Source organism: Corvus kubaryi, unplaced genomic scaffold (genome assembly GCF_017639235.1).
Source record: "Corvus kubaryi isolate FWS band 111438036 unplaced genomic scaffold, C.kubaryi_AGA036_p1.0 37301, whole genome shotgun sequence".
In the NCBI taxonomy this organism is placed as follows: domain Eukaryota; kingdom Metazoa; phylum Chordata; class Aves; order Passeriformes; family Corvidae; genus Corvus; species Corvus kubaryi.
The window spans coordinates 85,357-101,625 of record NW_024581094.1 but is presented as its reverse complement, the minus strand read 5'-3'; the positions used below and the strand labels follow the sequence as shown (position 1 = coordinate 101,625).

The 16,269-nt window shown below is 41.9% G+C and overlaps 1 protein-coding gene across 3 annotated transcripts in view; it reads right to left on the bottom strand.

The window, feature by feature from the left end:
* Window positions 1-8,285: 8,285 nt before the first annotated feature.
* The window catches only part of LOC121664475 (histo-blood group ABO system transferase 1-like), an 8,791-nt gene continuing 807 nt past the window's right edge, over window positions 8,286-16,269 (bottom strand). For 2 of the 3 annotated variants that reach the window (XM_042027770.1, XM_042027771.1), the window contains exons 2-6: window positions 15,417-15,491; window positions 14,328-14,396; window positions 12,780-12,818; window positions 11,397-11,531; window positions 8,286-10,112 (exon numbers count right to left, since the gene is read on the bottom strand). In XM_042027770.1, the coding sequence (XP_041883704.1) occupies window positions 9,443-10,112; window positions 11,397-11,531; window positions 12,780-12,818; window positions 14,328-14,396; window positions 15,417-15,481 (978 nt within the window). In that variant the 5' untranslated portion in view covers window positions 15,482-15,491 and the 3' untranslated portion in view covers window positions 8,286-9,442. Of the gene's footprint in view, window positions 10,113-11,396; window positions 11,532-12,779; window positions 12,819-14,327; window positions 14,397-15,416; window positions 15,513-16,269 lie in introns of all 3 variants that reach the window. The other variant, XM_042027773.1, reaches the window with a different exon arrangement.

Sequence of the window (16,269 nt, the reverse complement as noted above, 5' to 3'; positions counted from 1 at the left end):
TAAACCTTTTTCTGTTTAATTTTTCTTTTCCTTACTATTTTTCAGAAACTTTAAAATTGTGTTTTACATACTTCTGACTTTTTGAACAAAAGAGTAATATTCAGGAGCCTGATTTTACTGAAAGAACTGAGAAGAATAAGTTTTCATCAAGTTGCATTTATTTCCTGAAAATGTTTAGTAAATTTCTTTGGGGAAAGGAGAGGACATAATTCAGGCTATAATGTAGAGCCCAGGAAATTGATGAGTAGTGATTATTAATTCTGAGATTGTTATTGGGGGGGGAAAAAAAAAAAAAAGTGTGCAAAATTGCATTCCTGCCCCACTGTCCCACTCTTTAATTTTAGAGTAATTGTTTTAAACATGTTAGACCAAGTCTAGATATTTGAAGAACATAACCACTGCAATGCTCTGTAACTGTGTATAAAATTCTTTATATTAAATCCTCAAAACTTAAATGATATTAGGAAGTTAGGGACATGAATTACTCCTTAAATTAATCCTTCATTCCTGAAAATTGTAAAAACAAGCATCATAAAAGTCCAGTGTTCTTAATTTGATGTCATATGAATTTTTATCTTGAGAGTTTGTAATTCCACAGAAAAATTATAAGGTGTAACTCTTTACAGAAGCTTAACATGTTTGTTTTTAATTACATCTTAATTTGTACCCCAAAAAATCAATTAAACCAGAAAAATGTAGAATATTTTTCAGCATTAATTAAAAAAGAAAATGAGCCACCAATAAAAGATTTAATTCATCATATTTTCAAATCTCATCTCTGATTTTAAATATAAAAGCATATTTGAGACATATTTTATATCACTGTTGATGCAACTAGAAAATAACCTGAAGAACTACCAGTAGATGACAGCATAACATAAAACTGCACTATATCAAGGTACCCATACTAAAGCTAGCAAAAGAAATAGAATTGATTAGCACTAATTACATTAGTGAAATGTAATTTACCAGAGAAATGGTGATAATGTACAGATTCCTTCACTTAACCCCAGGGGAGAAAGTACAAAGCAGCATCCCTGCTCACAGGAGAAACTCCACACATGTCCATGGAATGTGTAGAAGATTTCTGCTTTGTGAAAGTTTGGTGTAGCTTTTATAAAGTTTGTAAAGCGAGGTGTGTGTCTGTCAGAAATCCAGCTTATCTCCCAGATCTCACTTCAACAGTGAGATATTTTTGGGCAGCTGCGAGATGCCAGGCCAGCGTTAACCAAATGGCACCAAAATAACTCTCTACAGGACAGCTTGGCCTGGTTGAGTTACCTGACTGGGTAACAAACAACAGATAAGCTCTTGTGGGGGGAATGCCCTGCTACACAGCCTCCCTCCAGGTACTCATATATGGTGATAAAATCCCCTCCCAGTCTTCTCAAGGATGACCAGACCCAGCTACCTCAGCCTGTCCTCCTAAGAGGGATTCTCCGGTCGCCTCATCCTCTTTGAAGCCCTCCACTGGACAATGGCATCGTTTGGGATCGTGTGGCTCCTGTGTGCTGCTCCTGTGAAGATGTTCCTTTGAAGCTGTAGAGCTCTGCTGCGGGGCAGAGGACACTGAGGTCAGACCTCATTGTGGTCTTCACCATCGTCCCGAGGGGCAGAGAGGGGCAGGTACTGATCTCTTCCCTCTCATGACCAGTGACAGGACTTGAGGAAATGGCTGGAGCTGAGTAAGGGGAGGTTTAGGTTGGATATCAGGAAAAACTTTTTCACCCAGAGGGTGGTTGGGCACTGGAACAGGCTCCTGTGGGAAGTGGTCTCTGCACCAAGTCTGTCTGAGCTCAGGAAATGTCTGGACAATGCTCTCAGACACATGTTGTGACTCTTGGGGTGTCCTGTGCAGGGCCAGGGGCTGGACTGGATGATCCTGGCAGGTCCCTTCCAACTCAGGATTTTCTGTGATTCTATGACCTTGCAGACCTGCCTTTCTGCCAGCCTGTTTGCCAAAGTCCTCACAGAACTGACCTTCTCTGGAATCAGCCCTGGACATAACAGGTATAATGCTTCAGGCCTCACAGCAAATCTGCTCTGATACAAGACCATTATTCTTGTGCTAATGAGCAGATTATTTTGATCCTAAATTGGGACAGATCAGGAACTGACTGCAGCATGTCAGTCTGCAGTCACTGATATTATAAATATCTTCAATTTACCTCTGTCTTTCAGTTTCTTCAGCTCTTCCCCTGTGCCCTTGCTCACTTCCCTTGCTGCCTATTCCCTCTTCTCAATGAAGTTTCTTTCCAAGACACTGAGTGCATAGGTCCCAAGGCAGTAGAGTTTCACCAAGTTTTAACTAGGCCTTTGTGTTTAGCTGAGTCCCTCCCAGGGGAGATACTGGGCTGTAGAGAATTGGGGAGAGAACCAATCACCAGCTAGAAAAGTTCTTAATCTCAGGAGTGAGTCTAATTGCAGAAGTCCTTGTTAGCTCCAGATAATTGCTCTTAGCTTTTTAATAAACACAAATATTTAATTTTCTGAAGGAATGGCAGGATCACATCAATGCAAATCTAGATGAGACTGGGAACACTGCCTCTTTTGATGCTATACCCCCTTGTAACATCAGAGCTGGAGAGAGTTAGGATTTTTTAAAAACTTCAGAACAGCTCCAGGGGCTGTCAGGACAGTGCATTGGGTTCATGAGGCCAACATGCACCTGCATCCTAAGAGGCCTGGTTTACCCCTGGCCAGAGATTAACAAATCCCAGGAGCAAGGACCAAAGGGAAGCAAGAATCACTTCCCAGCGAGAGACAGAGATCACAGATATTATTCCTGGCTGGTGTAAGTTCCTTTAACCAAAGCCATTGCTCAAAAGCTCAAAAACACATGCTCTAGTGTAAAACAAAAATATCTCTAATAGAACAAGCAGGGCAGGATGTCCTCCTGTATCTCCTAGTCTAAAACATCAATGGAAACATTCAGAATAAACCTCCTCTTTCTCACCATTACCAGTACATAGAGAAGTAGATGGAAATGTTTCCTCTGCTAACAATATACTGATTCCCTTTTTCTCACCAGAATCTCCATGTAAACATTAGGGGTTCGTTATTGCTGAGCTATGCTTGCACAGAGCCAAGGCCTTTTCTGCTGCTCAGACTGGCAAGGAAGGTGGAAGGAAATACTCAGCACTGATGAGGACACATCTGGGGTGCTGTGTTCAGTTCTGGGCTCCCCAGTGTGAGACAGTTGTGTACCTGCTGGGCTGAGCTCAGCACTAAGCCATACAGAGGGACCTGGACAGGCTTGAGAGATGGGCCTGTGCCAATCTCGTGATCAACAAGGCCAAGTGCAAGGTCCCACATGTGGGTCAGGGCCATCCCTAGCACAAAAATAATCTGAGTGAAGAATGAATTGACACTAACCCTGAGGAGAAAGATGTGGGGGTTTTGGGGATGGGGAAGCTCAACATGATGTGACAGTGTACTCTTGCATCCCACAGGGCCACCTTCATCCTGGTCTGGATCAAAAGAAACATGGCCAGCAGGTGCAGGGAGGTGTTTCTACGTTCATTCATGCCAAGCCTGCTCCTCAGGCTCGTTCAGTCACATGCTGCCACCAAGAGTTTCCTGATGTCTGACAGCAGTGAAGCATCTTTGATCTGGTACATCCATAGTGTAAGTTCTGCTTAAGCTTTCCTTTTTGCTGAGTAACCCGGTGCAACAGGGCTGGGGAACATTGCTTCAAACTGCTGCTGTTCCTGCTGGCTCACAGGCAAGGGGTGGCTTGCAATGAACGCTGTGGGCAGCAGATGGAAGCAGCCGCCCGGATTTGTGCTGCAGGCACCACCTGGAGAGACAGGAATGCTAAGTGCTAGAGCTGCCACTGTAGAAGGAAGAGATGGGGGGAGGCCGTGTGTATGTGGGGGTAGTTCAGCAGACTTGCAGAACTGTGTCACAAGCACTGCTGGAGGCGTTTCTGAGGATGGCTTTGTATACTGGAAAATTCATTGGCAGTGGAGAACAGTGTGATAGGACTGACCTCTGTCTCCTTCCTTAGTTATATTCACTTCTGCATCACAGCTAACCTGCTCTGGCTTCACATTTTGCCCACTACCCCAATCTAAAGATTGCTACCATACTCTGGTACATCCATTTCCACTCATTACTTATCCATCCCCATCTATATTTTCTCAGTAGCCTGGCTTTGCTGTGCCCTGGTCCTATCAAACCTGATCCACAGCATGAATCTCTATTTGGAGGCCGTAACTTCCATGTTGAGCCATTGATTTATCATGCTAGATGCTAGGTGATCACAGACTGCTCCATTGTGATTCATACTATCACTGACTTCCTGCTCTGCTCCACCTTATCAGCTTGGCACTTGGCCTGTTCCACCCACAGCAGTTCCTTGACAGAGCCAGTCCTTCTGCATTCACCAGCTGAACTGTTCTGGTCTGTCAGTGTTCCAGTGCCCTGGACAGGTTCAGCTACGTGCCTTTTCCTCCTCCAGGTGCCAATTAAAATGCACAGCCCCCTGTTCCCTCAGTGAGAACACTGGTTCGTTCTTGGGAATTCTTTTGGATGCATCACTCTGAATTTCCTTCAAACACTTGGGTGACAGAGTCTACCAGAGAGTGAACCTGACCTCTGAAGGCAACAAGTCGTAATTCCTGTCTTGTGTTCCCTGACTACAAATCCACCTGTATTTCACATTCCTGCAAGTATAGAGAGGCTTGTAATGGTTTTGTATAGATTTCTATAGGCTCTAAGTGGAGCATAAATCCTTATGTATGAAACAGGCACCAATTTAATGCACCAATTTTAGGATTTATTTTTCCATGAGGAGCATGGAGTTTACATAGGCCTCTCCATTCTCCTTCAAGAAGTTCTAAGGCTTCACAAACTTTTGTCTTACGGTGCCAATACTCTCTTAGTGTCGACTTTTAAAAGCCAAGGATTTCTGAAGGTGGCATGACTTTTAATAGGGAGACAAACAAGCACAAAATAATTGATTCCCACAGAGAGCATGGACCATAACTTGTACTTATGCCTTGCCCTAGTCCATTCAGTTCAACAAAACGACAAAACTGACCTACACTAGGCCTTTGATTTGGTGTGTTGAGCCCTAATGCAATTCCTGACCTTGAGAAATGGTGTTAAGACATTATACAAACGTGGTTCCAAAAATCAGTCAACTGCCTGATCTCATAAAAAAGGAGAAAAAAAGGAAAAAAAGATTGCTGTTATAGATTTGTCCACTTCTAGTAACACAGTACCTTGGTGAGATCCATGGAACTTACTGAGATCTGAGTTAGCCCACCCTGGGTACACAAGTCCCTGGCCTGTCTGTCTGTGGTCAACGCTCTTCTCTAGGGAAGACAATAGAGGATTAATAAATTAATGGATTAGTTGCTTAATTAAAAGGGTCTGAAACAGGTTTCTGGTGTTCATTTTTATAATCTGGGACTTCTTTGATCAGAAATTTTACCCTCTTCAGAAATGAGGATAGCTTCTTGGCCCTAAACCAGATGGACTTGGATCCATTCCTCAGGAATAGGCTGTCTACTCATGTTTGAAAGTAGTCCAAGGTAATCATGGATGACCTGGGACAAAGCTTTTCTGAGAAAAAATTCATAATAAGAAGGTTGTAGCCCTAGTCTAATTATAGGCAGAGTGAATATCATAGCTCTATTATCACAGTAATAAATAAGAGTTCAGAGAATGCAGTGGAACTATTTTGATTACATAAATGTGACATTTTACTTCATTAGAGCAAAACCAACAGGATCTGGATATCTGGTGCCCATTAATTGCCTTAAAATCAAAATTATTTACTTATGTGAGTCCTGATGGGAGGAAGAACTCAGAGATTATCTTAAAGCTATGTCCCTGTGTTATCTATATATTTTTTTTTCCTTTCTGCTCTGACCTGATGGTATTTGTTACTGTTTGTGCTCAATTTTAATCCATCAGGTTTTGTTCCAAGTTTGAAGATCTGAGCCCAGTCCAGATTATGTGTTGGTCACCTATCCTACAATTTTCTTGCCCAGATTCATCACTCTTAGTTCTTTAGTTTAGTTTGTTCTGCCCATTTTACACCCATTATCTCAATCATGTTCAAACCTGTTGTTTCACTGACATCTGTAAGCCCCAACAAAACAAAATACGGTTTCCTCTGGGCTATCTTATTCATGTTCAGTTTCTATCCACACTTCAAGAAAACAAGTAGATTTAGTGTGCATGGAGAAAAAAAGTAAGAATGTTGTGACAGCAATAAATTATCCATATTATCTGAACCTGAGATTTAATAAGAACCTCTTAAGGTGTGAACACAGACACCTGGCTCACATTCACTCAAGTGAAATCATGTATTTTCCTCTTACAGGTAACAACAACTTAGCCATGTGTTGAGGTATGCTGGATTACATCAGTAAGATCTCACCCCATTCATGCTAAAGAAGTGGCAATACACCTCAGAGCTGTCACTGATGTGTTTCAAGGGACCTATTCCACCTAGTTTATATAGCAGAAGCACTTAAATACAAAGACACTAAGGGATCAACAGCAATCTACTCCAGCTGCCAGCCTAAGCCATTATATCCTGGCACATATTCAAGTTTGTGGAAATCCGGACACAAATTTTTCCTTTGCAGAATCTCTGTGGACAAGTACATGGAGCTAAAAAGATCCTAGACACCTCTTCTAGGTGGTGTGGCCTACTAAGGAACATGAGGAAAGGACCAGTTTCATTTTTCCTCTTCAATTCTCTTTTAAGCTCTGAAAGGCATCCTGGTTCAGCCTTACTCCTAGGTTAGGAGTGATGGAGACTTTGTGCCCTGCTCTAACCTACCCATGTTAACTTTCTGTTCTGGGTTCTTTCTCCCACATGATCCCAGTGGGACTCAGTGACATATCCCAACCCACTGTCTGGCCTGACACGATTGTGTCAGTCCTTTGTTCCTTCCTCTCAAGCAGAACCACTCACTAGCATCTCTATACATCCTCATTACTAGGCCCTTACAGCTCTTCCTGTATAAAATACCACAGGAATGAGTTACAATATCCACAACCCATTCCATCTCTGATAATGGAAGGCCTTGGCATTGTCAACAGACCTGATAATGTATGTCAGATTGTCCAGGAGGATAAACCATTTGTTAGCCTTTAAAGACTGATTTCTTATTTCCAATGGACCTAGATATTGGAAGCTAGTAAGGCTAAATCTCACAAGAAATCTTTATACCGTCTTCAAAGTTAAATTGCAACTCGGCACAGACGCTCTATTATACCATTCCTTGCAGCCAGGTGTTTTAACGAATGGAAATAATAGAAAATTACATTTCCTATGGCCTAACCTGTCCTGCTGCATAGTGTTACTCTGGCCCGGGTGCAGGGCTCTGTTGAAGTCTGTTCTGTTCATGCAGTTGCAGTACATTTTGCCATGACCCACCCCCTTTCACCCTCTTTCTGGGCCAGGTTTAACCCCAGCACAAGGCACAAATTTGCGTGGTGAAAGGATCAGCCAAAATTTCTTACCTTAACAAGATGTGGGCTACTAAGGCAGAGCATTTGGTAGCCCTCATTCAGAGTTGCCAACTCAGCTCTTCTGTGTGCCTTGTGTGTTCAGTCCTGTCTGTGAAGGTGGTGGGGAACCTTTCTCCGGTTTCCAGAGGCATTGGGCAAGGAAGCTGCATGGAGTGAGCAGGCATGGGTAAGAGATCTTCCAGTCCTCAGGATGTTCCAAGGGAGTGGGACTGTAGAACCTGCGGGGGTCTTTGTTCTTCACTGGAAAGTGGGAGTGGGACACTTGCAGTGTCCTGTCTCCCAAGGTGTCAAGTTTCACGTGTAAAACCCGTTTGGCAGTGGCAGAGAGTGTGACTGAGAAATCAGATAGCAGCAGAGGATTAAGCCATGCTGCAAAAAGAATATTAAATTACTCCCCTCACCTAGTTCAACACTGTGATTTCATTGGACCACCATCATCTATGCTTTCTAAAGTGATTCAAAAGGGCTGGTTCATACCAGAATTGACTTTCTCTGAGTTTTATAGCTCAATCTGTGTCCCATTCCATTAATCTAAAATTATTTGATTACTTTAGCCTAAGTATACTAATTCAATTCACCAGAATGCTTCAGCTGAACTTTCACACCAATCTTTATCTGAAAACTCTTCATATCACACAGATTCCTCTTGTCTGGCCCTTTTCCAGTAACTTTTTACTGCCCAGTCTTTGGACAAGCCAGGTTTGAGCATGATGTTAACATCTTGCTCTATTTCCAAATCTGGGAAACCACTCTGAAGGAATACAATTGCAATAAAAAAGATAACACCATTAAAAGACCAAACAAGATTTATGGAGCAAAGAGCATCACATTCATAACAGATATTACAGCAAATGTAATACCCAGACAAATGAGAGAGTCCCACCCACTTCAGCCTCCTGCATGGCCTGGTTTGCTCATGTGTCCTGAGTATGGGTCAGCCACGCTACCTCATGTTCTGATTTGTGCTTAACTTTGTTAAGCTGCATTTTTACAACATTACATTCCAGTAGAAGCACTTTCTCTGACCCCTTTGGCAGTGGTTCTTTAGACAGCCTGAGTTACCCATTCATGACAGGAGTACAGCAAGAGCACCACATGGATTTGCTCTTGCTCACGTGGCCTTTCAGCAACAGGGGTATGACTGCAGCAGTGTGACAGGATTGGTTTGCCCCAGCTCTTTCTTGTGTACATAACTTTCAGTTATTTGTCTATTCTCATTTCTATTGAGAGCAATAGAAAGCTTTAATGGAGTCATTCAGCTCATGATTACATCATTAAAATATTGCTGTATCTGAAGTTACAGCTAATACTGAAAAAGGAAAGTTGAAAACCTTTAAATATGATTTAATTTTCTTTTGATAGTCCACATACATTTAGGATTTGTAAATTCACACATGTTTTTAATTAATCAGATACTTCTATAGCTTGAATGATGAGGAAGGGGCTTTCATTTTGTCAGAAATTAAGGAGTAAGTGATTGAAGCTTGCTAGTAATGTATTGTTCAAATTATTAAATTATCATATTGTTAGGACATCTTTTAAGCAAATAATATAAGACAGCAGAAGACAAATATAATTGCACACCCTAATCTGTAGGGACCGTTTGTAGGTTTGCAAACTGACTTTATTCAGATGCCTAAATACTGTCATTTTGAATATGCCCTTGTCAATTTTGGTATGTTCTCAGCATGGCTAGAAGCCTGTGCTTGCAAACATGCAGATGAAAGAACTGTTGAAGAGCAAAATGTTGGAAAAAAAGTTGCTAACGGAGGATATTTCTGGGTTGAGTGGTCTCTAGCTAAGGAGACCCACTTCATGGGCTAGGTTGTGCAGAAAATGTGTGCAGTCCTACAAAGAGAGGGAAACTTCCTTTGGCCCATTACCCTCTGTTTAGTGGGGCTGTAAAGAGGAAAGGCTTTACATTCTTTGTTTCAGGAGCTTGCCTCTAGCTGTCCTTGTGCACAGAGCCCATCCTCTTCACCTGGATGATGCTGGGTGAGCTCAGCTCTGCATCCCAGTAGTACTCTGGGGACAGCAGGCGGGTGGGCTTGTGATGCAGGAGGTACTTGTTGAGGTGACTCTCATCACGCCACCGAGCTTCAATGCCATTTTCTCTGTCCTCCATCACCCCTTTAAAACAGGCTCTTGTCAGTTTGTAGACCTCAGACACGCTTCCCCCATAGAAGCTTGCTGTGTAATAGAAGTCCCATTCTCCCTCAGGGATGGCAGCTTGTGACTCGGGGTGTGTCCCATAGGCTTTGTTCTCATGGTGTGGGGTGAACTGCCAAGAGCTGATGGTTCCCACCAGGGCATCAATGATCTCCACACCGATGTGTGCCAAGAGCTGGACATGGATGTCTATGGAGTACAGGTAGTCCACCTCATACTGGAACTGGCTGTGGATGTATGTGCTGATGATGTCCATACGGCTTGTGGAGATATCCTGCCACCCCGAGTGATTCTGGACAGGGATGACAAACAGGTGGTTCTCAGGGGCCATCTGAAGGTGAGAGATCTTCTCAGGATTGTCTGTGAACAAGTAGAAATTCACTTGGTGCCCAGCAAGGAAGTACTTGTTGGCAGATCTCATGAATCCCTCTATGAACTGGACATATCTAAGAGACATGGAAAGGAAAAGACTGGAGAGAGGCTCCTGCTGCTGAAGAATGACAGCTTTTCAAGTTTGTGTTCTTCGTCTTTTTCTATTCATTGCTCCTTCTTACATTAGTGCTCTTTATTTAACACAGCTGCTACCCTTCAAACCTTCCCCATGCACATGATACCACATTTTAGCTTTCACTATGCACAGAACACATGCCATCTACTCATTGCTGCTCTCTAATATCACTCCATAATGTAAATACTTCTTCTCATCCTTCCCTTTTACCTGCACACTGGCACTCTTTCTGCAGTGTAACATTCTTAACTTCCTAGAGAGGATCACAGAATCAACAGAGAATCATGGAATGGTTTGGGTTGGAAGGGATCTTAAAGCTCATCTCATTCCACCCCCTACCTTGGGCAGGGACACCTCCCACTGTCCCAGGCTGCTGCAAACCCCATCCAGCCTGGCTTTGGACACTTCCAGGGATCCAGGGGCAGCCACAGCTTCTCTGGGCAACCTGTGCCAGGGCCTCACCACCCTCAGAGTGAGGAATTTCTTCCTAATATCTAGTCTAAATCTACCCTCTTTCAGTTTAAAGCCATTCTCCCTTGTTCTGTCACTGCCTACCTTTGTAAAAATCCCCCTCCCACTTTCCTGTAGGCCCCCTTTAGGTACAGCAGTGGGCTCTAAGGTGTTCCTGGAGCCTTGTCTTCCTCAACTCTCTCAGCCTGTGTTCATAGGAGAGGGTCAAAATTATCAATTAAATAGTTTTGATTGCCTTGAAGTACCTGAAGTCTCTATGTAACCCTAAGATGCCAGTGCAGATAGAGGGAGTATAGATCTTTACTCAGAATCTTGAAAAAGAACCTCCCCAGGAACATACAAGCTGTAACAGCATGATTAATAATTTTACTAGAGCTAATATTTTAACTTTAAACTCTTAGAGAAACTCAATAAAATAGTAACTTTACAGAATCTTTCTATGTTTTATTGCAGGATAGAGGGAAAGCTTGTTGTTAGAATCATAGCAGGAGCTAGAATTTTTATGTCAAGGGTTGAGATACAAAATGCTAGTTGTATTTCCAAGGGTATCTTTTGTCCTTTTCAAAACCATGTCACAACCAATTGCCTTACTTTGGAAGGTGACACTCACATGTCACATTTCTCCCAGTCTAAAGCTGCTCATATTCAGTCTTTGGAATGTTTCTCACTTGTGCTCCACGAGCAGCATTGCAGCATAACTGGCAGGTGAGAGGTTTAACTACTTGACAAGAAATAAATGACAAACCAATACTTTTCGACAGCAAAAGTGACCACTCCAGTGACCAAGTTCTTCTGCATGTATTGAGCATTCAGGATGTCTCTACTGAAGGTGCCTTCCCAGACAATTGGAGCCAACCACGGAGTCAACACCAGCACATCCCTTCTCCTGCAAGGAGTTGAGAATGAGGGCAGTGTTTAGATGGCCTAGGAAATCCATGAAGACAAACACAAGCACAGACATCCACCTCTGAGTTAATCATCCCAGTCTCCCTCTGAAATTACTAGGGGTCAAGAAAGTACTGTCAGCACAATCTGAGATGTGAGTCATCTTATCCTGGAGCAGACACCTGAAATAGGTTTCTATCCTTGGTTTTTACCCAACAGCTCCAAAGCTGTTTGTGGCTGTTACTCAGAGGCAGCTTTTCACAATCCATCCCTTCCTTAACGCAGAGCACAGCACATCCACCCATTGTTCCCAGTCTGTCTCTTCTGGAAAGCTGCCAGCCCTCAGCTGCAGTGTTCCAGATGTGCAGCTCTCCACTGTGTTTCTGTGACAGCAATTACCCCACAGTTTTCTCATTGCACCCTGGTTTTCTGCTCCTTCTGCTCGTTACCTGTGCCTCGTGCACTGATGGAGGCTCCCCAGCAGGGCTGTGGATCTCATCATCCTTTGGAAAGAGTGCTCTCTAATTCCTTTGGGATGATGGACAGGTATTTCCCTGATGCTTCATAGGGTGTTGTTTACTCTGGTTATCTCTGATGCTCAGAAGAACATCCCCTTTGCACAAGGAATGTTGTTTTGAGCTCTGCTGGTAAGTTCAGCCAGGCTGCTTTGCAGAGCAGATACAAGAGCTTTCTCTGCTCTGTGCTGAACAACCCCAGCTCTCTCAGCCTTACCTCACAGGAGATGTGCTCCAGTCCCTTCATCATCCTTTGTTAAACTCTCTCCAGTATGTCCATACCTCTTTTATTACCGTTTTTTTTGTTCTTTTCCTAGTGTAAATGGCTCTAGAATAGGAAATTCCGGAAAATAATTTATCCCAGTGACCTAAAATGTTCCTTCCACAGACATTTACACATCATGTATGATGCTGTTACTACTAAAAACAGTATCAGCCAAGGCCTCTTGTTTTTTAGCTTCTGAGATGAGTGCTCACAGGGGATGCAAAAAATGAATTAAGATAAAATTCAACCAAAATGTTTTCAACATTCACCATAATTTCTCAAACTTTCTGAAAGTAAACAAATTAAAGATTCTTCATCTATGCATTTCTAATGGTTTCTGGAAGAGTACCTGTTCTCCTTTCCTGTTCATTCAGCCTTGCTCTCAGCTGTCCTGACTTGTCTGTGCCAGAGTCACAGTTGTGTGTGTTTCTGAGAACAATCTTAATGAAGCTAGAGGAGTTACACTTACCATGGAAGCATTAGAGATGTTTCATGTAAGTCTGTTTTTCTGCAAATAAGGGAGAAATAAAAGACACATAAATACATCATAGCACAAAAATATCAGATTTTCTTCTTCTGAGAGATGAGCCCCACAAGAGATCTTTAGGTGTTTCAGCAGTACTGCCCTGGGATACAATGTCAGTGAGTATCCAGTCAGACTCCATCACAAATACAATTATATTATTTGTGTTAGTTCACCTTCATATAAAATGTGAACTACATCTAACAGACAACTCAGCTGGTGTAATTAGAGCTGAATGCAAATTAATCAGTTTTTAAATTATTTCCAACGTTTCTGTTTCTGTGGTGCATTTTTGGAAAATTCAGTTTTACTTCTGCACAGCGAGAGCCTGGCCCAATAAGGCCAAGCACTTTGCACACAGTTTGTATTTTGCTGACAGGTTTATGTCTGCATGCCTGCACTGTGGAGTCCACAGGACACAGAGCAGACGTCACTGCTCTCCATTCTCATCACTTGTGCAGGTTCCTGTAGATGGCTCACTGAACAGGAACCCACCAGTCTTGATTCCTAGATTTTCCAGCAGGAAAAACAGGTTCTATAAACTGGAAACACCTACTAAAAGTAATAGATTCAACGGGCTAATAGAGGCAAATTAAAAGAATCACAAATACATGAAACCAGAAAGATATGGTGCCATATTAACCTTTTTTTTTGGGGGGGGGGGGGGCGGGGCGGGGAGTGGTGGTGGTATGAAAATCCTGTCTCATACTGGAATCTTTTAAATTTCAAATTAATTACAAAAATAATGCATTGTTTTTGTCATATTGTTTCATTGGCATTAAAGTTTATTTCTCCCCTAGTCATATGTGCTAGACTCCTTAGAGCAGCATTTCTAGAGAGTTACACAACTGTGTGTATAAGAAAAGAAGTGATGACGAGGGGAAACCTAAGTCAAAAAAGCAGTGGGGATAAGAAAAGTGTAATTCATAAGACAAAACCAGAACATAATAAAATATGGTTCAGTTAAATGAAATCAAGCATTAACAACCCAGCAAGTTTCAGTGTGGTAAAGTACCAGATTAGACTTTTTCTTGATTCCATATCCAGAATCCATTAGTTCTCATCATGTTTGTGCACAACACTAAATCACAGGGAGCAGACAACGTGCCAAAGGGCCCACTTTTTTTTAATGAATACAGAGGAAGCCTGGATGACTTCCTGGTACAGAGACAGCCAGCTTCTAGGTGACCAAACCAGGTGGGATTAAGCTGCCTTTTCATTGCATGATTTTGGGGGAGCTGCATCAGTGGATTCATATTTCCCCGCATTAAGTCTTTGGAATCTGAGCCTGTTCATCCAGCTCAAGGCATTCACAGTAGAGGAGTAGAGGAGCCTTTTAGCTGGGCACTGCAGGATGGCTTATCTCAAAATGGAAATTAGCACTTCTAGGGCATGGATCTCCTGCTTAAGAATGAGTCTTTCCAGATGAGTCTTGTCCTCGTGCCTACAGTGACAGGCATGCAGGACCTTGCAAAACATGAAGAATGAACTTACAGGACTGAGCCCTCTTCAGGGGAGGCTGTGTGTTCCTGGTCTCTGGCTGGGGAGAAAGGGTGATGGTACCTTGGACAGGATGAGAAAGCAATGAGTCAATGATTCAAAAAAAAATCAACCTCTCCTCCGCTTCCTTTATGACTGAAACTATAAAACAAACCTAACAGAATACAGATGTGTGGCATCAATAGGGTGATGAGGATTTGCAGAGCTCAGCTGTTTCAAGACAGCTCTCTAGCCTCATGTTATCTGCAGATCTATTAACTCTGAGGATCTGTGAATGATTTGATTTGCCCAAGACTACTTGCACCAAACAAAATGTGTCTGCTTTACAGCAGAGTTTGGTCTCAGCTGATTCTAGGAACTGACTGTGTAGCTGCCTTTTGAAACAAGGTGTTCACAGCATCACTTTACTCTGGCCAGGGTGTGGGATCTCCTCTGAAGTGATTGTACTGTCAACAAAAATGTGAGCATTTGTGATGGATGCTCTGCTGCAGAGAGAGTGTGTGGGTGAAAAGCTTGTCCTAATTCCTCCAGTTGGAACAGATCTTCAATATTCATTATCTTTATTATTATTTCATTATATATTTCATTATTATTTTCAATATTCAAACTCTGCATTCTGAATTAAGCCCAGTTGATCTCATTTCAGGCTCCAGGGCACTGAACACACACTATGAAAGCCTTACTGCAGCAGGCTAGTCTAGAGACATGAGAACCAAGGGACACTCAAGCCAACCATGGTGCAGAATAAACTCAGCTAAGTCAACACCACGGAGTTCCAGCTCTGTGCCAGGATCCTTGTGTTGGTCTGGAGCACAGAGGTGTCACTGTGGGATGTAAACATGAAAACACACACTTAGGCTCACAGGAATATACAGAGCCCAATTCATCATATTTTTTAAATTTCACAGAAGATATTAAAAGTGTCCACACCTTGCTTATTTTCATCTTTTGAATGTGAAAGGGGATTTTGAATTTAAATGCTCACATTGTATCTGCATAAGTATAGTTAGAAGAAACGTGTCTCAGTCTGGGCAATAGAAATCTGTGCTAGTTGAGAATAATTATCAAAGGTTAAACACCCACCAGATTGCGCCAGTGATTCCTGCTGTCACTAGAATAGCCAGTCCATGCCATTTTGTGATTCCCATGTCACTAGTGCTGAAAAAAAGATTGTGAACTCTGGATGGACAGCAAAGTGAAAAAAAGAAAACACAATAACAAAAAGGCAGAAAATACCGTTGTTATTAAATATTGAGTAAGTCTTGTTTTGCACTGCAGGTCTGAACGTAATACAGAGAAAAATTAGTTTTTCTAGATAGAAAGTTTTACATCTCAGTATTTACAACAGATACTACATCTTTACAATAGATATTCCACACACAGCTCTCATTTTCAAGTAGTAGTATAGTGAACCACTTTAAATTGTTCAAACCAATAATTCTCATTTCAGATTTTCTCTGAATCAGGTTTTATTTTTTTTTTCCCAGTGCTTCTTTCTCTCTCTTTCTTTCTTTCTTTCTTTCTCTTTCTTTCTTTCTCTTTCTTTCTTTCACTTTCTTTCTTTCTTTCACTTTCTTTCTTTCACTTTCTTTCTTTCACTTTCTTTCTTTCTCTTTCTTTCTTTCTTTCTCTTTCTTTCTTTCTTTCTCTTTCTTTCTTTCTCTTTCTTTCTTTCTTTCTCTTTCTTTCTTTTTCTTTCTTTCTTTCTCTTTCTTTCTTTCTTTCTCTTTCTTTCTTTCTCTTTCTTTCTCTCTTTCTTTCTTTCTCTTTCTTTCTTTCTCTCTTTCTTTCTTTCTCTTTCTTTCTTTCTTTCTTTTTCTTTCTTTCTTTCTTTTTCTTTCTTTCTTTCTTTCTTTTTCTTTCTTTCTTTCTCTTTCTTTCTCTTTCTTTCTTTCTTTCTTTCTCTTTCTTTCTTTCTCTTTCTTTCTCTTTCTTT